The sequence below is a fragment of the Malus domestica genome, chromosome 17 (assembly GCF_042453785.1).
Source record: "Malus domestica chromosome 17, GDT2T_hap1".
NCBI classification, from domain to species: domain Eukaryota; kingdom Viridiplantae; phylum Streptophyta; class Magnoliopsida; order Rosales; family Rosaceae; genus Malus; species Malus domestica.
The window spans coordinates 28,787,501-28,807,274 of NC_091677.1; the positions used below are offsets into that span (position 1 = coordinate 28,787,501).

At 39.0% G+C, this 19,774-nt stretch overlaps 1 protein-coding gene and 1 non-coding gene across 2 annotated transcripts in view; one reads left to right on the plus strand and one right to left on the minus strand.

Annotated features, from left to right (window-relative positions):
* LOC103405711 (reticulon-like protein B17) overlaps window positions 1-14,077 on the plus strand; it is a 14,362-nt gene extending 285 nt beyond the window's left edge. Inside the window, 8 exon segments of the mRNA XM_070817144.1 lie at window positions 1-501; window positions 595-745; window positions 847-921; window positions 1,013-1,154; window positions 1,242-1,272; window positions 1,275-1,310; window positions 1,397-1,462; window positions 13,321-14,077. The exon segment at window positions 1-501 is cut by the window's left edge and continues 285 nt beyond it. Of these exon segments, the coding sequence (XP_070673245.1) occupies window positions 1-501; window positions 595-745; window positions 847-921; window positions 1,013-1,154; window positions 1,242-1,272; window positions 1,275-1,310; window positions 1,397-1,462; window positions 13,321-13,562 (1,244 nt within the window). The 3' untranslated portion in view covers window positions 13,563-14,077.
* MIR11006 (microRNA MIR11006) lies at window positions 8,121-8,195 on the minus strand. Its single transcript, NR_161629.1, has one exon. It is a non-coding gene; the product is annotated as a microRNA MIR11006 (primary transcript).
* Window positions 14,078-19,774: the final 5,697 nt, after the last annotated feature.

A 19,774-nucleotide genomic window follows, 5' to 3' on the forward strand; every position in this document is an offset into this window, starting at 1 on the left:
CAACACCGCCATATCTCCACCATTCCCGATCCGAGCCGCCGTCTCGGGCCAAGTCGGCCTCGTGCCTTGCTCACACCGGACATATCCCCCACCCCTCTCTCGGCCTCATAAAATCATCACCCAAGAGGACTTCATCCCCTTCCGCTCATTCCCGCAAATCTTCCGAATCGCTCCCTCTCCGCGAGCTACTGCTTCTTTCGTCTCCACCTGTCCAAAAAAGATCCAAGACTCGTCTCATGGATCGTCTTGAAATGGCTGATGACCCTGCTGTTGAGGTTCCAGGGGCGCGCCGCAGGTGCAAAGGCAGAGGCTCGCAGATGGGACTACTGGGCTGTGCCTCGCCGAGGAACACTTGGAGGTTGCGGAGGTGGTCAGAGACTGAGACTTGGGAAGAGAAAGATTCGGGCTTGGTGGAGGAGATGGCGAAGCCGAGGTAAAGGCGGTCCAAGAAGGAAAAGCCCGTCTTGGTTCCCTGTTTGCCCTCCCCAAGTTCGTCATCAAGTCCGTTCCAATTTGACATTGTTGTCTTTTCTTTTCGTTCTTTTGTCTTTTTAAATTCTTGGGTTCTTATGTTTTCGCTGTTTGGTTTTGCAGTCGATGATGAGTATCAGGGTAGCCTTGATCGAATTGGGCAGCTCATGAGTGATATGGTTATGTGGAGAGATGTTGCAAGGTCAAGCCTTTGGCTTGGTTTGGGGTCTCTCTTCTTCCTTTCCTCTTGCTTTGCCAAAGGAATCAACTTTAGGTGGACTCTTACAACTACTCTCATTCACTTTCCCCCAATTTTTCCTACGTTAATTTTAGCCTATGAAAATCATCTAATTTTAACCAATTCAATTATTTCAGCATTTTCTCAGCGATTTCCCACATCGGACTTTTGTTTTTGGGTGCTTCATTTGTCTCGAATTCAATCTGCCAAAGGTACTAGTGGTTTCCCTTTCGGCCACTCTGTTCTTTGTTTTGGAGGGCTTCATTTGTCTCCAACGCTTCTATTTCAGATTATGATTTGCAGAAATATTATCGAAAATAAGCGTGATTTTATCCTCAAAGAAGATGACATTCTTGGTGTGGCCAAACGGATACTTCCTACTGTAAATCTTGCCTTATCAAAGATGAGGGCACCTTTCTCAGGAGAGCCATCCATGACCCTCAAGGTAATGAAAAACAAAACACTAAAGCAGTTTTTGGATTCGGAATTGCTTGCTTTGAGCGATTAGTAAAGTTCAATTTTCGGGTTTTAGGTAGCACCATTCTTTCTTCTTGGAGCAGAGTACAGCATATTATAACACTCTGGAGGCTCTGTGTGCTTGGTATGTCTGTTGTTGATTATTTTCCGTTGCTCTACTTGTTCCGTGTTACCATAATCATGGTGCTAATTGTGTGAAATGATGGCTAGCTTTTTTTGTCAGCTTCACAATCCCAAAACTATACTCATGCTACGCCAGTCAAATCAACCAAAAAGGTATCCATAATCCACCAGTCTACTTATCCACTTCAGTCTATCTTTATAACTGATGCGAAAATTAACTTAACACACAAATTAAACTTTCTTGTTGGTAATTGTAGTATGGATAAGTAGAGATTGTTCTAAACCGGGGATTAAGAGGGATTGCTAATCTACTCTAAACTAACTCAAAAACACAAAAATAAACTTAAAAACACTTAACTAGACTCTAATGACTCAAAACAAACTTAAAAGACTCAAAATAGCTTAAAACAACTAAATAGACTCAAACTAGACACTAGGAATGACTTTGGATGAAAATTGATTTTGACTTGACTCAAAACACTTAAAAACACAAACTAAGATAGATTCTAACCTAATTGACACTTAAAACAAGGGGGGGTTTGGTTTTGACAAATTTGAACTAAAACAAGATAGAAGCTAAACTAGATAAAGTTTGGTACGAATTCGGTGATTTGAATGGATGATGGGCTAGCTAGAGGGTTCTTCTTCACACATGACACACTTGTACATGGATCGATTTTCAATTGCTTTTCAATAAATTATGAAGCTCAACACCCCAGATTAACCGTGATGCACTAATTAACCCTCAGATTTTCCTTTACTCATTGAATTGGATGAATGCATGCGACAACCTAAATCATTCTCCAAATGTCCCCTACATGAATGCATAATAGAGATACAATTAGAGATCATTATGTTCCATGAAAATCATAAGTGTTGACGAGACATTTATAACTATGAAAGCATGATACGTTTGACAAGAATTCAATTAACGCGATTGTGACTAGCAACCTTCACTACTCATGTATATAAATTTGTAATAATTAGATGAAACTCATTTATATTCTAGCATCAAATTCATGCATAAAAACTAAATATGCATCCTTAATCAAGATATAAAAATTAGTTTTGAAGAAAACAATTAATTGAATTGCATTCACAACTTATCAAATCATAATCGGAAGAAATCAATTCATATCTCAAAGATGTTCATGGCTTCGAACTTCCCTCTAGGTAAGTAGGGGTTTAGCCGCTCATAGTTACAGTAAAATCAGATAATAATAAAGTAGACATTGAAAACAAGAACAAAGTACACCTAAAACGCTCCAATCTTCAAGCTTGAAACATCAAAAACCCTTCTTGTTCCCCACCTTGCTGCGGCACTAGTGACTATGGATGTTTATGGCTGAATGAAGGGGTCAGAGATGTGTTAAGGTTGAATGGGGATGCGGCAAGGAAAGGAGAATGGCTGGAATTGTGTATGGGAGTGAATGGATGTGTAGAATGGTGAATGATGGATATAGGTGAGTTATGGTGAAGGGTGGATGGGTCTCCCCTAATGAGATGCACGACAATGAGTATTTATAGGGAGAGGATGGATTAGGTGAGTTAGGTGAGTGCACATTCCATTCAATTTCTGGTAGGTCAGGTGAGTGCACCATCCATCAATTTAGGTGAGTGCACCATCCATTCAATTTCTGGTGGATTAGGTGAGTGCACCAACCATTCTTGCAACTTGCATTTGTTTCTCCAGATTTGTAGCATGTTCCTAGCCTCATTTAAGCACAAAAAACGTCCATCCAACTTGCTCCACATGCATGCACTCCAATTCAGCCTAAAATGCACCAAAATGCACTTTGTTGCCAACTTTGTCATTTGAACCTATAAAAACACGAAAATAGCTTAAATCACAAGTAGAAACTAACTAAATAAATGCCAAGAAACAAGCTAACTAAGTTGCATAAATATGCTCCTATCAAATTCCCCCACACTTAGCTTTTGCTAGTCCTCGAGCAAAATGAAACAAACAAAAGAAACAAAACACAATCTAGACCTTTCAACAATTGTCTTAGGGATTTCCAATGAACATGACATGCCAAAGATCACTACTCACATGAATTTTAGCAATTCTTACCCTCGAGCATACACTTAATCATAGTCACCATTCACTAGCTCGCATTTAATCAATTAAAACAACATTTTGAATGTAGTAACATGCCTTAGAGAATTCCCTAAATTCCTTACTGGATTCTCTCTTATTTTCACACAAGACTTTCTGACTACACTCTATATACTAAGTATATGTGAGAAGATTGATGTAAATATGAAAACTAGTACTCACATATGTTTATAACAAAGAAAGCAATTTCTGAAATTATTAATGCATGTATATATATATATATATATATGATCCCATGAACGGAATGCTACTGCTTAGAAGCGAGAACCAGGGATTTCATATGCTCATACCAATTTTAAACTCCACAGATTGAAACTCATAACACCCAAGATAGAAGTCAAAGGGTTGTAACGGGGCTTAGGTATTGGCTAACAAGGAAAGGTAAGGGTAGACAAACGTTCTTAAAGCAATAGTAAGCAAAGTAATGAAATTGACACTTAGAATTCACTTTTGAATGCAAAAATCCACCTTAAACACAAAAGGAAGGTTCACAAAACACTTATGGCCAGATTCAATCTTTTGGATCCTTTCTTCAACAACCAACACTTGTGAGCTCATTCTCACTTATTTAGAACTCTTTTTCTTTCTTTCAAACCTGTGCCCTATTTCTTTGGCACACAAAACACACACTTTGAAAACCCTTCCCCCACACTTGTTTCTACAATAATGTCGCCCAAAAGGAATTCCTTCTAAGTTATGCTTCACTATACTTTAAGAACAAGGGTAAGGATAGTCTGATTCTAGGCTTGTTAGGGATAATGTGGTTAACAAAGAAAATAGGCTAAACAAGGCTAAAAAAGGTTAAACCTACAAAACAAATGCATGGGATGAAGGCTTTTTGGCTCTGGTGGTAACTACTAAACAACTTCACCTTGTTATGTGTTATGCATTCAATTTTAAGCTTTGAATGGAACGGGCATGAGTTCTAGTATTTGGAACTATAATGATGAAAACGCATTCTAAGTAGCAACCAAGCAAAGAATAATGAGACCATGCAACGACTTAGAAAACAAGAATGCACAGATTAATAACTCTCCAAATAACGTTTAGGCTCAAGTCTCACAGGGTTATAGTGTTAGTTTGAGTTCCTTCCTTCAAGCATGTTACAAAAACTGATACAAAAACTGATTTTTTTTCTTTATTTTAATCACATGTGAATTCGTAAACATCAACTATAACCAAGTATTAGCCAAAGAGCATATCAAACATTCATCCATCTTTGTAACTTTTTTTAACAGTCATGCAATTAAAAACCAAATTCTCATCATTGTGTTGGAAGGTACCCTAAGACACAAACAAACACACAAAAACAACTCTTTTTGGGTTTTTCAAAACTTTTTCTATTTTTTTTTTTCAAAATTTTCAAATTTTCGTATTTTTCTTTCAAGACTCACTAAAACAGTTTAAAACACTCTAAAAACACTTAAAACCAGTGAGACACAACTCTAGTTATGCTAGTGGTAAAATATTACGAATTTGTAATAAAAACTACACTTAACCCAAACATTGTCCTCAATGTTTCAAACATAAACTTACACGCAAACAAGCAAACAACACAACTAACAAACATGACAAGCATGGCAGAGTAAAAACAAGAAAGAGTTGAGTTTAGAAATGCAAATCTGGTTATGGAGGTAGATGATCTTTGGCTTCGGTAGTGAATGAATCGGCACGTATTTTGTCATGCTTGTTGACTTTCCACAACTTTGATCTTGAACTGGATTGGAGTTCTAAGCAAGGAAGAGGATAATTCCTTGGTGGTGGTGATTTGATAGCATTGTACGGTAAGGCTTTGCTTTTTGGCGACTGATGCGTCAATATGTTGCTGAAGCTTCTCGAGCTCTTGGATTCAACTCAGACTGCATTCTTCTCTGCTTGTTTCTTCTGCACGGCAGGCAGGCACGAGGTAGAGGTGATGGTCTGTTTCTTTGTTCAATCTTTCCAAGTGCCGACCGATTTCTTTCTTTCTCCTTGTCCTGCAGACAAAAGCAAGGTTAAAGGAAAAGCATGCCATGAGATATCTTTGTCTTCGACTCTTATGATATGAGGTACTTTTGCTTTTGAAGAAGTATATTTCCACATGTTTATTCTTGAACTGGGCTGGGGAACTTCTTAGCAAGGAAGATGAGACTTGATCTTAAAGGAAATTGGACCATGAGCAGTCTGACATGGCAAGTGATCCTTAGCTTAGTTGAGGATGAATCAGCATGTTGTCTCCATATACTTTAAGGTATCATTTTCATTTGCCTTATCTGTTGTCCAAGCATATGTGGCATCTTCTTTGGAAGTACATCAGCAGTTGAAGATGAGTACTCGAGAGCAATGCTAGGTAAGCAATCAGGAAAGGGTTCCAGGACATCGGTTCTAGATCAGAAGATATCACACCAAGTGTTGGTTGATTGCCCTCTTTCTCATTTTCTCGCAGGTGAGAACAAAGACAAGAAAATGACAGGGAGAAAGAATGATATGAGATACTTTTGCTTTTCACCTTCCTGATCTGAAATACTTTTGCTCTTGATGACTTGTTTGCAGAGGTACCCCAGGGAATGAGGAACACTGAGTAACTCAAGAGGCTTCGTTAGGAATACATTCTCGGAGATGAAGAAAGGTTGAGTAAGTCTGCCTTGCTATGGAAGGTGAAGGTTGACATTTATAGGAATTTCTTCATAACCGGTAGAGGTACTATTCTTTTACTCTTGTCGGCAACCGTTGGGTGATTGAATAGTAAGATTCAAGCACTTTTTACTTTGTCAGAAATCTTTACCCGTAATTTCCGCAAAGCTGAGGTTGCGTGTAACAGGTGCTGATAAGTCTGGAAAAGTCGATCTTTTAAAATTTGGAGATCGGCCCGTGGTTTCTGAGCAAGCCCAGCTTTTAAGAAACCAGGCGCCTCTTCGATTTTTGAGCAGACGCCTCTTCGATTTCTGATTTTTATAGAGGCACACATTACGTTCCAAAGCACACTTGAATTGCTGCCAATAGAAGCTCCCTTCTAAGATCTTGATTTATCCGACCTCTTCTTTTTCTTCAACTCCTTCGGAAATGTGATGCCCATCTGACCGTCGTCTTAACTTGAATGTCGGGGAAGATATTGACATGTCTTATCCAGACAACATTTGTCATCCGTCTTTCTTATCCCCCCAATGGTCATTTATTTTTTTCTTTAACTCATTCGGAAATATGGTGCCCATCTGACCGTTGTCTTAACTTGAATGTCGGGGAAGATATTGACATGTCTTCTCCAGACAACATTTGACATCCGTCCTTCTTATTCCCCTAATGGTCCTCTTACAATTAGGGACTCTGTGATGAAGAATGATACAACCGCTTCGGTGATGGCTAGAAATCTTCTCATTCCAAGAGACAGTAGGATACTTTCCAAGCGGTCCGACGAGCTGGTTGTTCAGGACTCTCTGGCATTCAGCGTCCAATGTGCAGGCTCACTATCAAACATGGGCCAACGCCTTCTTGTTCGATCTCGTCAGGTTGAGTCTTTGATGGCTGAGGTGGCTAGTCTTCGGCAAGAGATCAGAGGGCTCAGGCATGAGAATAAAGAGTTGCACATGCTCACAACTAGTTACTCAACGAGTATGAAGAAGAAGCTTGACCAGCTGTAGGAGTCCGAAGTTCGAATTCAGAGTGATCATCAAAAGTTTGTGGCGTTACTCTAAAGGCAACTTTTGCCTTCATCATCTAGCATTTCACCAAGTGTTGTGGCTCCGGAAAATCAAACTCTGGCACTTCGTCTTTCTGGAGCTCCGTCAAGTGCTAAGGCACCACCTGACCAATGAAGGCTCCTTCCTGTTTGTTTGCACATTCTTGTAATAATAATAATTTTTTATTTTTTTACTTTTCTACCTAATGTTCATTTCCCACGAAAATCAATGTAAAAACAGCTTGTTTACCTGACAATGTTTCAAACATAAACCCATACATAAGCAACCAAACAAGCAACAAATAAACATGAAAGATAAGGGCCGCAAAGAGAATGGTTGAAAGAAAGTAAATCTGGATTTAGAGCCGATTCTAAGTGCTCTTTATTGGCATGTGTTGCCTCCCATGAAGCGTTTGCTTTAACGTCGTACAGCCGGACGAATACCATCTTTCCTTGGAGCCCACGACATGGAGGGGTAGTTTCTCCACCATATGTTCCTCAAACAGGTCGTAATAGCGCTTCAAACGATGCCTATTCACTTTGAATTCGTGGCCGCTTTTCAAGTTTTGGACTTGGACTGCACCATAAGGAAAAACATTAGTAACAACAAAAGGTCCAATCCACTTAGAACATAACTTACCGAGGAATAACCGAAGTCGAGAATCAAAGATGAGCACTTTCTACCCCTTGAAGAATGTCTTTATATGAAACATCTTATCATGATACGCCTTGGTCTTGTCCTTGTAAATGCGAGCATTCTCGTAAGCCTCGTGCCTAATCTCCTCGAGTTCATTCAATTGAAGCTTTCTATGCACCTCAGCTGCATCTATATCCATGTTGAAGGTCTTCACAGCCCAATGTGCCTTGTGTTCTAACTCTATGGGGAAATGACATGGCTTACCATAGATGAGCCGAAAATGTGACATGCCAAGGGAAGTTTTGTAGGCTGTACGATAAGCTCACAATGCATCCAACAAAATTAAGGTGAATCGTTTCCAACTTATTATGAATGTTTTAAAACTCTTGTAACTTCATGTCCACAACACTAAATGAAGGAGGAGCTACTCATTCAATACTTCTACGAATGACTCCTCCCCATTGAACACCAAATGCTAGATGCCTCAGCGGGTGGCGCGTTGGTAGACAAGACTCTGGTGGCTGCCAAGACTCTAATTGCAAATCGAGCCCATAATGCACAACAATATGAGGGTGTTGGACAAAGAAAAGGCCCACGGCAACATAGTGTGAATGAGGTAAGTGCAATTTCTAAAATTCAATCATAATTAGCTAATCTTACATCTCTTGTGTCTCAGGTTGTAATTGGGTCAAAAGCACAAGAAAATTAGGTTTGCACTGTGTGTTCCATCCAAGGGCATCTATCCGCGAAGTGCCCTTAGTTGATCGAGAATAGAGGATGGGAATCTGCCAATGCTATTGGATTCCAAGGCCAAAACCAAACCAAATACGATCCATACTCGAACACATACAACCCTGGACGGAGAGATCACCCTAATATGAAGTGGAGAGAGCCCCAACAACCTGTATAACAAGGGGGATTTCGACAAAACCCCCATGAGTTTCCACGGCCATATCAACAAAATTAACCACCCCGGCCCAATCAACAAAATTGAGCACACGGTGTAAACCTGATTTCTTGTGCTTTTGACCCAATTACAACCTAAGACACAAGAGAGGTAAGATTTGCTAATTGTGATTGAATTTTAGAAATTGCACTTACCTCATTCACACTATGTTGTCGTGGGCCTTCTCTTTGTCCAACACCCTCATATTGTTATGCATTATGGACTCGATTTGCAATTAGAGTCTTGGCAGCCACCAGAGTCTTGTCTACCAACGCGCCACCCGCTGAGGCATCTAGCATTTGGCGTTCAATGGGGATGAGTCATTCGTAAAAGTATTGAATGAGCAGCTCCTCCTTCATTTGGTGCTGTGGACATGAAGCTACAAGAGTTTTAAAATGTTCATAATAAGTTGGAAACGATTCACCTTGATTTTGTTGGATGCATTGTGGGCTTATCGTACAGCCTACAAAACTCTCCTTGGCATGTCACATTTTCGGCTCATCTATGGTAAGCCATGTCATTTCCCCGTAGAGTTAAAACACAAGGCACATTGGGCTGTGAAGACCTTCAACATGGATATAGATGCAACTGGGGTGCATAGAAAGCCCTAATTGAATGAAGTCGAGGAGATTAGGCACGAGGCTTATGAGAATGCTTGCAAACAAGCACAAGACCAAGGCGTATCATGATAAGATGCTTCGTACAAAGACATTCTTCAAGGGGCAGAAAGTGCTCCTCTTTGATTCTTGACTTCGGTTATTCCCCGGTAAGTTACCTTCTAAGTGGATTGGACCTTTTGTTGTTACTAATGTTTTTCCTTATGGTCCAGTCCAAGTCCAAAGCTTGAAACCGACCACAAATTTAAGGTGAATGTACATCGTTTGAAGCCCTATTACGACCTGTTTGAGGAGCATATGGTGGAGGAACTACCCCTCCATGCCGTGGGCTCCAAGGAGGCTTAAAGGATGGTATTCATCCGGCTGTACAATGTTAAAGCAAGCGCTTCGTGGGAGGCAACCCATGCCAATAAAGAGCACTTAGAATCGGCTCTAAATCCAGATTTTCTTTCTTTCAACCTTTCTCTTTGCTGCCCTTATCTTTCCATGTTTATTTGTTGCTTGTTTGGTTGCTTATGTGTGTGTTTATGTTTGAAACATTGTCAGGTAAACAAGCTGTTTTCACATTGATTTTCGTGGGAAATGAACATTAGGTAGAAAAGTAAAAAAAAAAAAAAAAAAAAAAAAATAATTATTACAAGAATGTGCAAACAAACAGGAATGAGCCTTCATTGGTCAGGTGGTGCCTCAGCACTCGACGGAGCTCTAGAAAGACGAAGTACTAGAGTTTGATTTTCCGAAGCTTCAACACTTGGTGAAATGTCAAATGACGAAGGTAAAAGTTGGCTCTGGAGTATCGCCACAAACCTTTGATGATCACTCTGAATCCGAACTTCAGAATCCTGCAGCTGATCAAGCTTCCTCTTCATACTCGTTGAGTAACTAGTTGCGAGCATGTGCAACTCCTTATTCTCGTACCTGAGCCCTCTGATCTCTTGCCAAAGACTAGCCACCTCAGCTATCAAAGACTCAATCTGACAAGATCGAGCAAGAAGGCGTTGGCCCATGTTTGATACTAAGCCTGCACATTGGACGCTAAAGGCCAGAGAGTCTTAAACAGCCAGCTCGTCGGATCCTTATAAAGTATCCTACTGTCTCTTGGAGTGGGAAGATTTTTAGCCACCACTGAAGCGGTTGTATCGTTCTTCATCATAGAGTCCCTAATTGTAAGAGGACTATTGGGGGATAAGAAGACGGATGCCAAATGTTGTCTGGAGAAGACATGTCAATATCTTCCCCAACATTCAAGTTAAGATGACGATCATATGGGCACGACATTCCGAAAAAGTTGAAGAAAAAGAAGAGGTCGGATAAATCAGGATCTTAGAAGGGAGCTTCTACAGGCGGCAATTCAAGTGTACTTTGGAATGTAATGCGTGCCACTATAAAAATCAGAAATTGAAGAGGCGCCTGCTTTCTCAAAAGCTGGGCTTGCTCAGAAACCACAGGCCGATTTCCAAATTTCAAAAGATCGACTTTTCCAGACTTGTCAGCACCTGTTACACACAACCTTAACTTTGCGGAAATTACGGGCAAAGATTTCTGACAAAGTAGAAAGCGCGTGAATCTTACTATTCAATCACCCAACGGTTGCCGACAAGAGTAAAAGAATAGTACCTCTACCGGTTATGAAGAAATTCCTATAAATGTCAACTTCACCTTCCATAACAAGACAGACTTACTCAACCTTTCTTCATCTCCGAGAATGCATTCCCAACGAAGCCTCTCGAGTTACTCAGTGTTCCTCATTCCCTGGGGTACCTTTGCAAACAAGTCATCAAGAACAAAAGTATTTCATATCATGAAGGCTGAAAGCAAAAGTATCTCATATCATGCTTTCTCCCTGTCATTTTCCTTGTCTTTGTTTTCACCTGCGAGATAAGGAGAAAAAGGGCAATCAGCCAGCACTTGGTATCAATCTTCTGATCTGGAACTGACTGCCTGGAACCTCTTCCTGATTGCTTACCTAGCATTGCTCTTGAGTACTCATCTTTAACTGCTGATGTAATTCCGAAGAAGATGTCACATTTGCTTGGAGAACAGATAAGGTAAGTGAAAATGATACCTTGAAGCAGGTGGAGACAACGTGTTGATTCATCCTCAACTAAGCTAAGGATCACTTGCCATGTCAGACTACTCATGGTCCGATTTCCTTCAAGATCAAGTCTCTTCTTCCTTGCTAAGAAGCTCTCCAGCCCAGTTCAAGAATAAACATGTGGAAAGATACTTCTTCAAAAGCAAAAGTACCTCATATCATTAGAGTCGAAGGCAAAAATATCTCATGGCATGCTTTTCCTTTACCCTTGCTCTTGCCTGCGGGACAAGGAGAAAGAAAAATATAGGTCGGCACTTGGAAAGATTGAACAAAGAAACAGACGATCACCTCTACCTCGTGCCTGCTTGCCGTGCAGAAGAAACAAGCAGAGAAGAATGTAGCCTGCACAATCAATCAACCCAGCAGAATGAGTCCGAGTTGAATCCAAGAGCTCGAGAAGCTTCAACAACATATTAACGCATCAGTCGCCAAAAAACAAAGCCTCGCCGTACAATGCCATCAAATCACCATCACCAAAGAATTATCCTCTTCCTTGCTCAGAACTCCAATCCAGTTCAAGATCAAGGTTGTGGAAAGTCAACAAGCATGACAAAATACGTGCCGATTCATTCACTACTGAAGCCAAAGATCATTTACCTCTATAACCAGATTTACGTTTCTAAACTCGACTCTTTCTTGTTTTTACTTTGCCATGCTTGTCATGTTTGTTAGTTGTGTTGTTTGCTTGTTTGCGTGTAAGTCTATGTTTGAAACATTGAGGACAATGTTTGGGTTAAGTGTGGGGAGGGGGTAAACAAGTGTTTTTATTGCAAATTCGTAGGATTTTACCACCTAGCATAACTAGAGTTGTGTCTCACTGGTTTTAAGTGTTTTTAGAGTGTTTTGAACTGTTTTAGTGAGTCTTGAAAGAAAAAGATGAAAATTTGAAAATTTTGAAAAAAAAAAATAGAAAAAGTTTTGAAAAACCCAAAAAGAGTTTTTTTTGCATGTTTGTTTGTGTCTTAGGGTGCCTTCCAACACAATGATGAGAATTTGGTTTTTAATTGCATGACTGTAAAAGAAAGTTACAAGCATGGATGCAAGTTTGATATGCTCTTTGGCTAACACTTGGTTATAATTGATGTTTACGAATTCACATGTAATCATAAAGAAAAAAAAAATCAGTTTTTGTAACATACTTGAAGGAAGGAACTCAAACTAACGATACAACCCTGTGAGACTTGAGCCTAAACGCTATTTGGAGAGTTATTAATCTGTGCATTCTTGTTTTCTAAGTCGTTGCATGATCTCATTATTTTTTGCTTGGTTGTTACTTAGAATGCGTTTTCATCATTAGAGTTCCAAATACTAGAACTCATGCCCATTCCATTCAAAGCTTAAAATTGAATGCATAACACATAACAAGGTGAAGTTGTTTAGTAGTTACCACCAGAGCCAAAAAGCCTTCATCTCATGCATTTGTTTTTGTAGGTTTAGTCTCTTTGAGCCTTGTTTAGCCTATTTTCTTTGTTAACCACATTATCCCTGCCAAGCCTAGAATAAGACTATCCTTACCCTTGTTCTTAAAGTATAATGAAGCATAACTTAGAAGGAATTCATTTTGGGCAACATTATTGCATAAGCAAGTGTGGGGGAAGGGTTTTCAAAGTGTGTGTTTTGTGTGCCAAAGAAATAGGGCACGGGTTTGAAAGAAAGAATAAGAGTTCTAAATAAGTGAGAATGAGTTCACAAGTGTTGGTTGTTGAAGAAAGGGTCCAAAAGATTGAATCTGGCCCTAAGTGTATACATGCATTAATAATTCCATAAATTGCTTTCTTTGTTATAAACATATGTGAGTACTAGTTTTCATGTTTACATCAATCTTCTCACATATACTTAGTATAGGGAGTGTAGTCAGAAAGTCTTGTGTGAAAATAAGAGAGAATCTGGTAAGGAATTGCTATTTATTATAGTGATTTAAGCTATTTTCGTGTGTTTATAGGTTCAAATGACAAAGTTGGCAAGAAAGTGTATTTTGGTGCATTTTGGTGCAGTTTTGGGCTTAATTGGAGTGCATGTAGCAAGTTGGATGGACGTTTTTGGTGCTTAAATGAGGCTAGGAACATGCTACAAATCTGGAGAAACAAATGCAAGTTGCAAGAATGGTTGGTGCACTCACCTAATCCACCAGAAATTGAATGGATGGTGCACTCACCTAAATTGATGGATGATGCATTCACCTAACCTACCAGAAATTGAATGGAATGTGCACTCACCTAACTCACTTAATCCATCCTCTCCCTATAAATACCCATTGCCATGCATTCTCATTAGGGGAGACCCATCCACTCTTCACCATAACTCACCTATATCCATCATTCACCATTCTACACATCCATTCACTCCTAGACACAATTCCAACCATTCTCCTTTTCTTGCCGCAACCCCATTCAACGTTAACAGATCTCTTATCCCTTCATTCAGCCATAAACATCCATAGTCACTTGTGCCGCAGCAAGGCGGGAAAGAAGAAGGGCTTTTGATGTTTCAAGCTTGAGGATTGGAGCGTTTTAGGTGGACTTCATTCTTGTTATGTCTACTTTATTATTCTCTGATTTTGCTGTAACTATGAGCGGCTAAACCCCTGCTTAGCTAGAGGGAAGTTCGAAGCTATGAACATTCTTGAGATATGAAATGATTTCTTCAAATTGTGATTTGATAAGTTGTGAATGCAATTCAATTAACTGTTTTCTTAAAAACTGATTTTTATATGTTGATTAAGGATGCATACTTAGTTTTCATGCATGAATTTGATGCTAGAATATAAATGAGTTTCACCTAATCGTTACAAATTTAGATTAATGAGTAGTGAAGGTTGCTAGTCACAATCGCGTTAATTGAATTCTTGTCAAACGTATCATGCATTCATAGTTACAAATGTCTCGTTAACACTTATGATTTTCATAGATCGTAATGATCTCTGTTTGTATATCTATTATGCATTCATGTAGGGGACATTTGGAGAATGATTTGGGTTGTCGCATGCATTCATCCAATTCAATGAGTAAAGGAAAATCTGAGGGTTAATTAGTGCATCACGGTTAATCTGGGGTGTTGAGCTTCATAATTTATTGAAAAGCAATTGGAAATCGATTCATGTTCAAATGTGTCATGTGTGAAGAATAGACCTCTAGCTAATCCATCAACCATCTTATTTCCCAAAATTCGTTTTACAATTTGTTTAGTTTTACAATTTGTTTGTATGTTTCAAATTCGTCAAAACCAAAACCCCCCATTTACTTTGTTGAGTCATATTAGTTAGAAACTGTTTTAGTTTGTGTTTTTGTAAGTGTTTTGAGTCAAGGTAAAACCAATTTTCGTCCAAATTCACTCTTAGTGTATGTTTTAAGTCAATTAGCTTGTTTTGTGCTGTTTTGAGTCATTTGAGTTGTTTTAGTGTATTAGAGTCTAGTTTTACATTCTTTGAGTCTAGTTTAGTGTTCCAAATTTAGTTTTACGTTTTCAAGTCAATTTCAAGTGTTTTAGCAATCCCTCTTAATCCCCGGTCCAGAACGATCCCTACTACATCTTTACTACAATCGTCAACAAGAGAGTTTAATTTGTGTGTTAAGTTAATTTTCGCCTCAATCGTTTTGGACCGGGGATTAAGAGGGATTGCTAAAACACTTGAAATTGACTTGAAAATGTAAAACTAAGTTTGGAACACTAAAGTAGACTTAAAGAATGTAAAACTAGACTCTAATACACTAAAACAACTCAAATGACTTAAAACAGCACAAAACAAGCTAATTGACTCAAAACAGACACTAAGAGTGAATTTGGACGAAAATTAGTTTTACCTTGACTTAAAACACTTACAAAAACACAAACTAAAACAGTTTCTAACTAATATGACTCAACAAAGTAAATGGGGGTTTTGGTTTTGACGAATTTGAAACAAAGAAACAAATTGTAAAACTAAATAGATTGTAAAACGAATTTTGGGAAATAAGATGGTTGATGGATTAGCTAGAGGTCCATTCTTCACACATGACACACTTGAACATGAATCGATTTCCAATTGCTTTTCAATAAATTATGAAGCTCAACACCCAGATTAACCGTGATGCACTAATTAACCCTCAGATTTTCCTTTACTCATTGAATTGGATGAATGCATGCGACAACCCAAATCATTCTCTAAATGTCCCCTACATGAATGCATAATAGAGAAACAAACAGAGATCATTACGTTCTATGAAAATCATAAGTGTTGACGAGACATTTGTAACTATGAATGCATGATACGTTTGACAAGAATTCAATTAACGCGATTGTGACTAGCAACCTTCACTACTCATTAATCTAAATTTGTAACGATTAGGTGAAACTCATTTATATTCTAGCATCAAATTCATGCATGAAAACTAAGTATGCATCCTTAATCAACATATAAAAATTAGTTTTTAAGAAAACAGTTAATTGAATTGCATTCATAACTTATCAAATCACAATTGGAAGAAATCAATTCATATCTCAAGGATGTTCATAGCTTCGAACTTCCCTCTAGCTAAGTAGGGGTTTAGCCGCTCATAGTTACAGCAAAATCAGAGAATAATAAAGTAGACATTGAAAACAAGAATGAAGTACACCTAAAACGCTCTAATCTTCAAGCTTGAAACGTCAAAAGCCCTTCTTCTTCCCCACCTTGCTGCGGCACAAGTGACTATGGATGTTTATGGCTAAATGAAGGGGTAAGAGATGTGTTAAGGTTGAATGGGGCTGCGACAAGAAAAGAAGAATGGCTGGAATTATGTTAGGTGAGTGCACCAACCATTCTTGCAACTTGCATTTGTTTCTCCAGATTTGTAGCATGTTCCTAGCCTCATTTAAGCACCAAAAACGTTCATCTAACTTGCTCCACATGCATGCACTCCAATTTAGCCCAAATGCACCAAAATGCACTTTCTTGCCAACTTTATCATTTAAACCTATAAACACAAACATATAAACACACGAAAATAGCTTAAATCACTATAATAAGTAGAAACTAACTAAATAAATGCCAAGAAACGACGTCTGTTTCAATAAATTGAACTAGAGCGGGAACCTTTTAGTAAATGTAAATATTTCCCACACAGTTGAAGTTAGTGTGACACATATGTCACGATCCCCTCTTCTTCATCGACCCAAGTTTCCAGCGAAAACCAAATGGCCGTTGAACGAAGTTGAAATCATGCAGGGGTATGTCAACAAATAGTCAAATTCTCCATGGTCTTTTGACATAAACCAGAAAAAGAAAAAGCAAAGAAAATATTTCCGTCTATTACTTAGAGCATCTCCAGTGGAGTCCCTAAATGGAGTCCTTACCACCCTCTACCACCGTGTCTTTAAATTTAAGTACTTTGTGGCTTCCAGTGGGTGGAGCTATAGTCCCTATAGTAGAGGAATTGGCCGAAATACTGAAAATTTTCCTCACAATTGAGGACTATATATAGGGACAACTTTGAGTGGGGATGAAGGTCCACTCACGTTAAAGGTTGTGTGCTTCTTCCAAATATTGGGTTTGAGTGATGTTGTAGCTCATCCACTTGCTCCAATAGCGCGGGTGGATGCTAGTCGCCAGACAGCTGCTGACGTAACTACATGCTGAGTCCCACATATTTCTTTTTCTAGTAGGTATCGTTTGATATGCAGATGGAACAGGACGGAACAAAATGGGACAGGACGAGAACGGACAAGACGGGACGGAACAGAGAGGAAGCAAAGATGCCCTCGGATGGAAACAAGGAGGAAGAAGAATGAGACAGAGATGTTATAATTTTGTGTTCCACAGATGTGGAACGAGTCGTTCCAGGGGTTGAGGTGGAACAAAAATTCACCCAAAATTCGTCCTGTGGAACAACGTGTTCCACCCGTTTTAGGCGCACCAAACATGGAGCAGAACACCTCGTCCCACTCGGTTCCGTCTCGTTCCATGTACCAAACGGTACCTTATAGATAAACGGTCTAGATTTAATTTAGAGTTTTTTATTATATAGTCCTCAAATTTAGGATTTATACTGTAAATACTTTTTCATTGGAGATAATATTCTTTTAAGGACTTAAAGATTCTCTTTAGTCCCTAAACAAGTCTTCAAAAGAGGTGGTGGCCTGTGGGAGCCATTGGAGATGCTCTTAGAGCAAGTCCACTGGAGTGGTTTTTGCCCAGCACCCTATCCAAATAACAAGCTGAGGGCCAGGGAATTCACTCCAGCCCGTCGGGCTGCCTGGCACACAACCCATGCCAGTCAACAGACCAGTCCAAAATTGACTGACCAAGGAGCCGGGCTATTTGCCTGGCGTGCGCCTTCACGCGGAAATCGTCCTCGACGATCTGATTGGGGTTGAGCTGGAGAACGATTGGTAGACATGGAAGCAATCCTTGAACCGTCGCCACCATTTTTTCACGATGTAAACTAGCCCAGTTTTGTACAGCGCCACGCGGATTGCTACAAATATACAGATTGTTACAACTACAAGAAAGATTGGATTGGAAAGAATCATAATTTGGATATTTGGGGAAAAACCCAATTCGATTTCCCCAAAAAGTCGTGGAATTTGGTGATTAGAGATGGGATTTTTTAGGTGGAAAAGGGATTTTGATGGGTCTCTTACTTCTTTACGAAGGGAAAATCATGGCAGGTTGGGTACGAGTGCAGAGAGTTGGATGTTGGAAAATAAGAAGAAGAAGAGAAAGGACCGGAGAGGGAATGGAAGCAGTAGGAAGGAAACAAAACTGCAAGACCTTTCGAGAGAAAGGAAGAAAAAAGAAAAAAAAAAGAATTGAGAAAATATTAATTGATATGAATAAAATAATATAATATTAGATGGACTGGATGCCATCGCATTTTTAGGGGTGGAGATGCTTTGATCTATTACTGTTCACTGGGGTCTATTACTGTTCATTTGAATGGATAAATACGCTGGATGCTGGCGCAAAGTCCTTTGGGGTGGACTTGCTCTTAGAGGGGAAATGCAGACTGGATGGATGATTGATTCCAAAGCTAATTAGTTAAGCAAATGGGAAGAAACTAGCTGGTGGAAACTTAACTAAATCATTGCTAATCTTCCATCAATAACAACACTTCCATAAATCCATCGATGTGGTTCTTTATCCTCTCTGATTTTCTTCCTTCAAACTATATATATAATCCAATCCATATTCCATATACTTCCAAAACCTTCACATGCATCACCTTCAAATATACTAAATGATTGACATGATCACTTGAGGAGGATCTTCATAGAATTAACTTAAAGCTCGTCGTACTACCTGGTAAGCCGATGAAGAAGATATTTATGGCTCAAGAATCAAATGGATCCAAATTCTACACAACCAAGTTCGAAAAGATTGAGAAAAATCAGTTATTCACAACCACTGATGAAGGATTGCTCTTGAAAAGTTAAGGATGTAAATGTAAACGAAAAGGTACCAGACAAATACCTTGAAAAGTGTTCCTTACACCATCCCTGCAGAAAATGGAGGGAAAAGTTTAAATGCACTGAAGATGTCATATGGTAATTTTATTATATCCAAATCAGTGATAAAAAAGAAGCAGAATTAAGATAGCTAGACCATATGTATGTATGTATATATATAGACATATAAATAACCTTAATATTAATTAGTTAATAAGAACTTACTTGATTGCCTCTTTGAAGGTAATACATGTGGAGATAGTATTAGTAGTAATCAACTTGCTGGGTGTCATTTAGGGCTTCCTTACACCGTTATTTGCTACTCGACTCAATACCATACTACGCACAATTTGACCACTAAAGTTTGTACCACTTAAACCTATTAAGTGACGGAAGCATAGTCTAGATTTATCTTTCGTTTTGCCATCGATCTTCTCATTAAGTCATTCAGACACGTATCAACTTTTGAATTGTTGTTAATTTGTGCCTTACACGCTTTAGATTTTGGCCATACAAGCTTTATTTTGGGTGCCATATCTTGAATATAGCTTTTACAAAATCTCATAAACTTAAATTTATTCAAATATGATGAACCCTCAATTTAACCACTTACCCTAATTTTTCTGATTTTTTTTAAAATCCCAATTTGAGCATAGAGATGGTGCAAATAGAGATGACTATTCTTGCCCAGAAAGGAATCGCCTCGATATAAAGTTAACAATGACATTCATTTTGGGGGGAAGAAGATGATCACAGTGTGAAGAAATGTAAAGCAAACAGATTTTGGTAGAGTGAATTACGAGGAAGTAATGTTCTAGTGTAATTTTTGAATTAATTCAACTTTTTTTTTTGGGTGTACTCGTCATAATATGGGACGTACGCGTGTTAAATTAGGGATAATCCTCTACCATGAGCATGTGACACTTAGTTTAACCAAGCGTTGTGCTACTAGGCGAAGCTTGGAGTGCCGCATACTAGATGGCAAGAATCCAGTA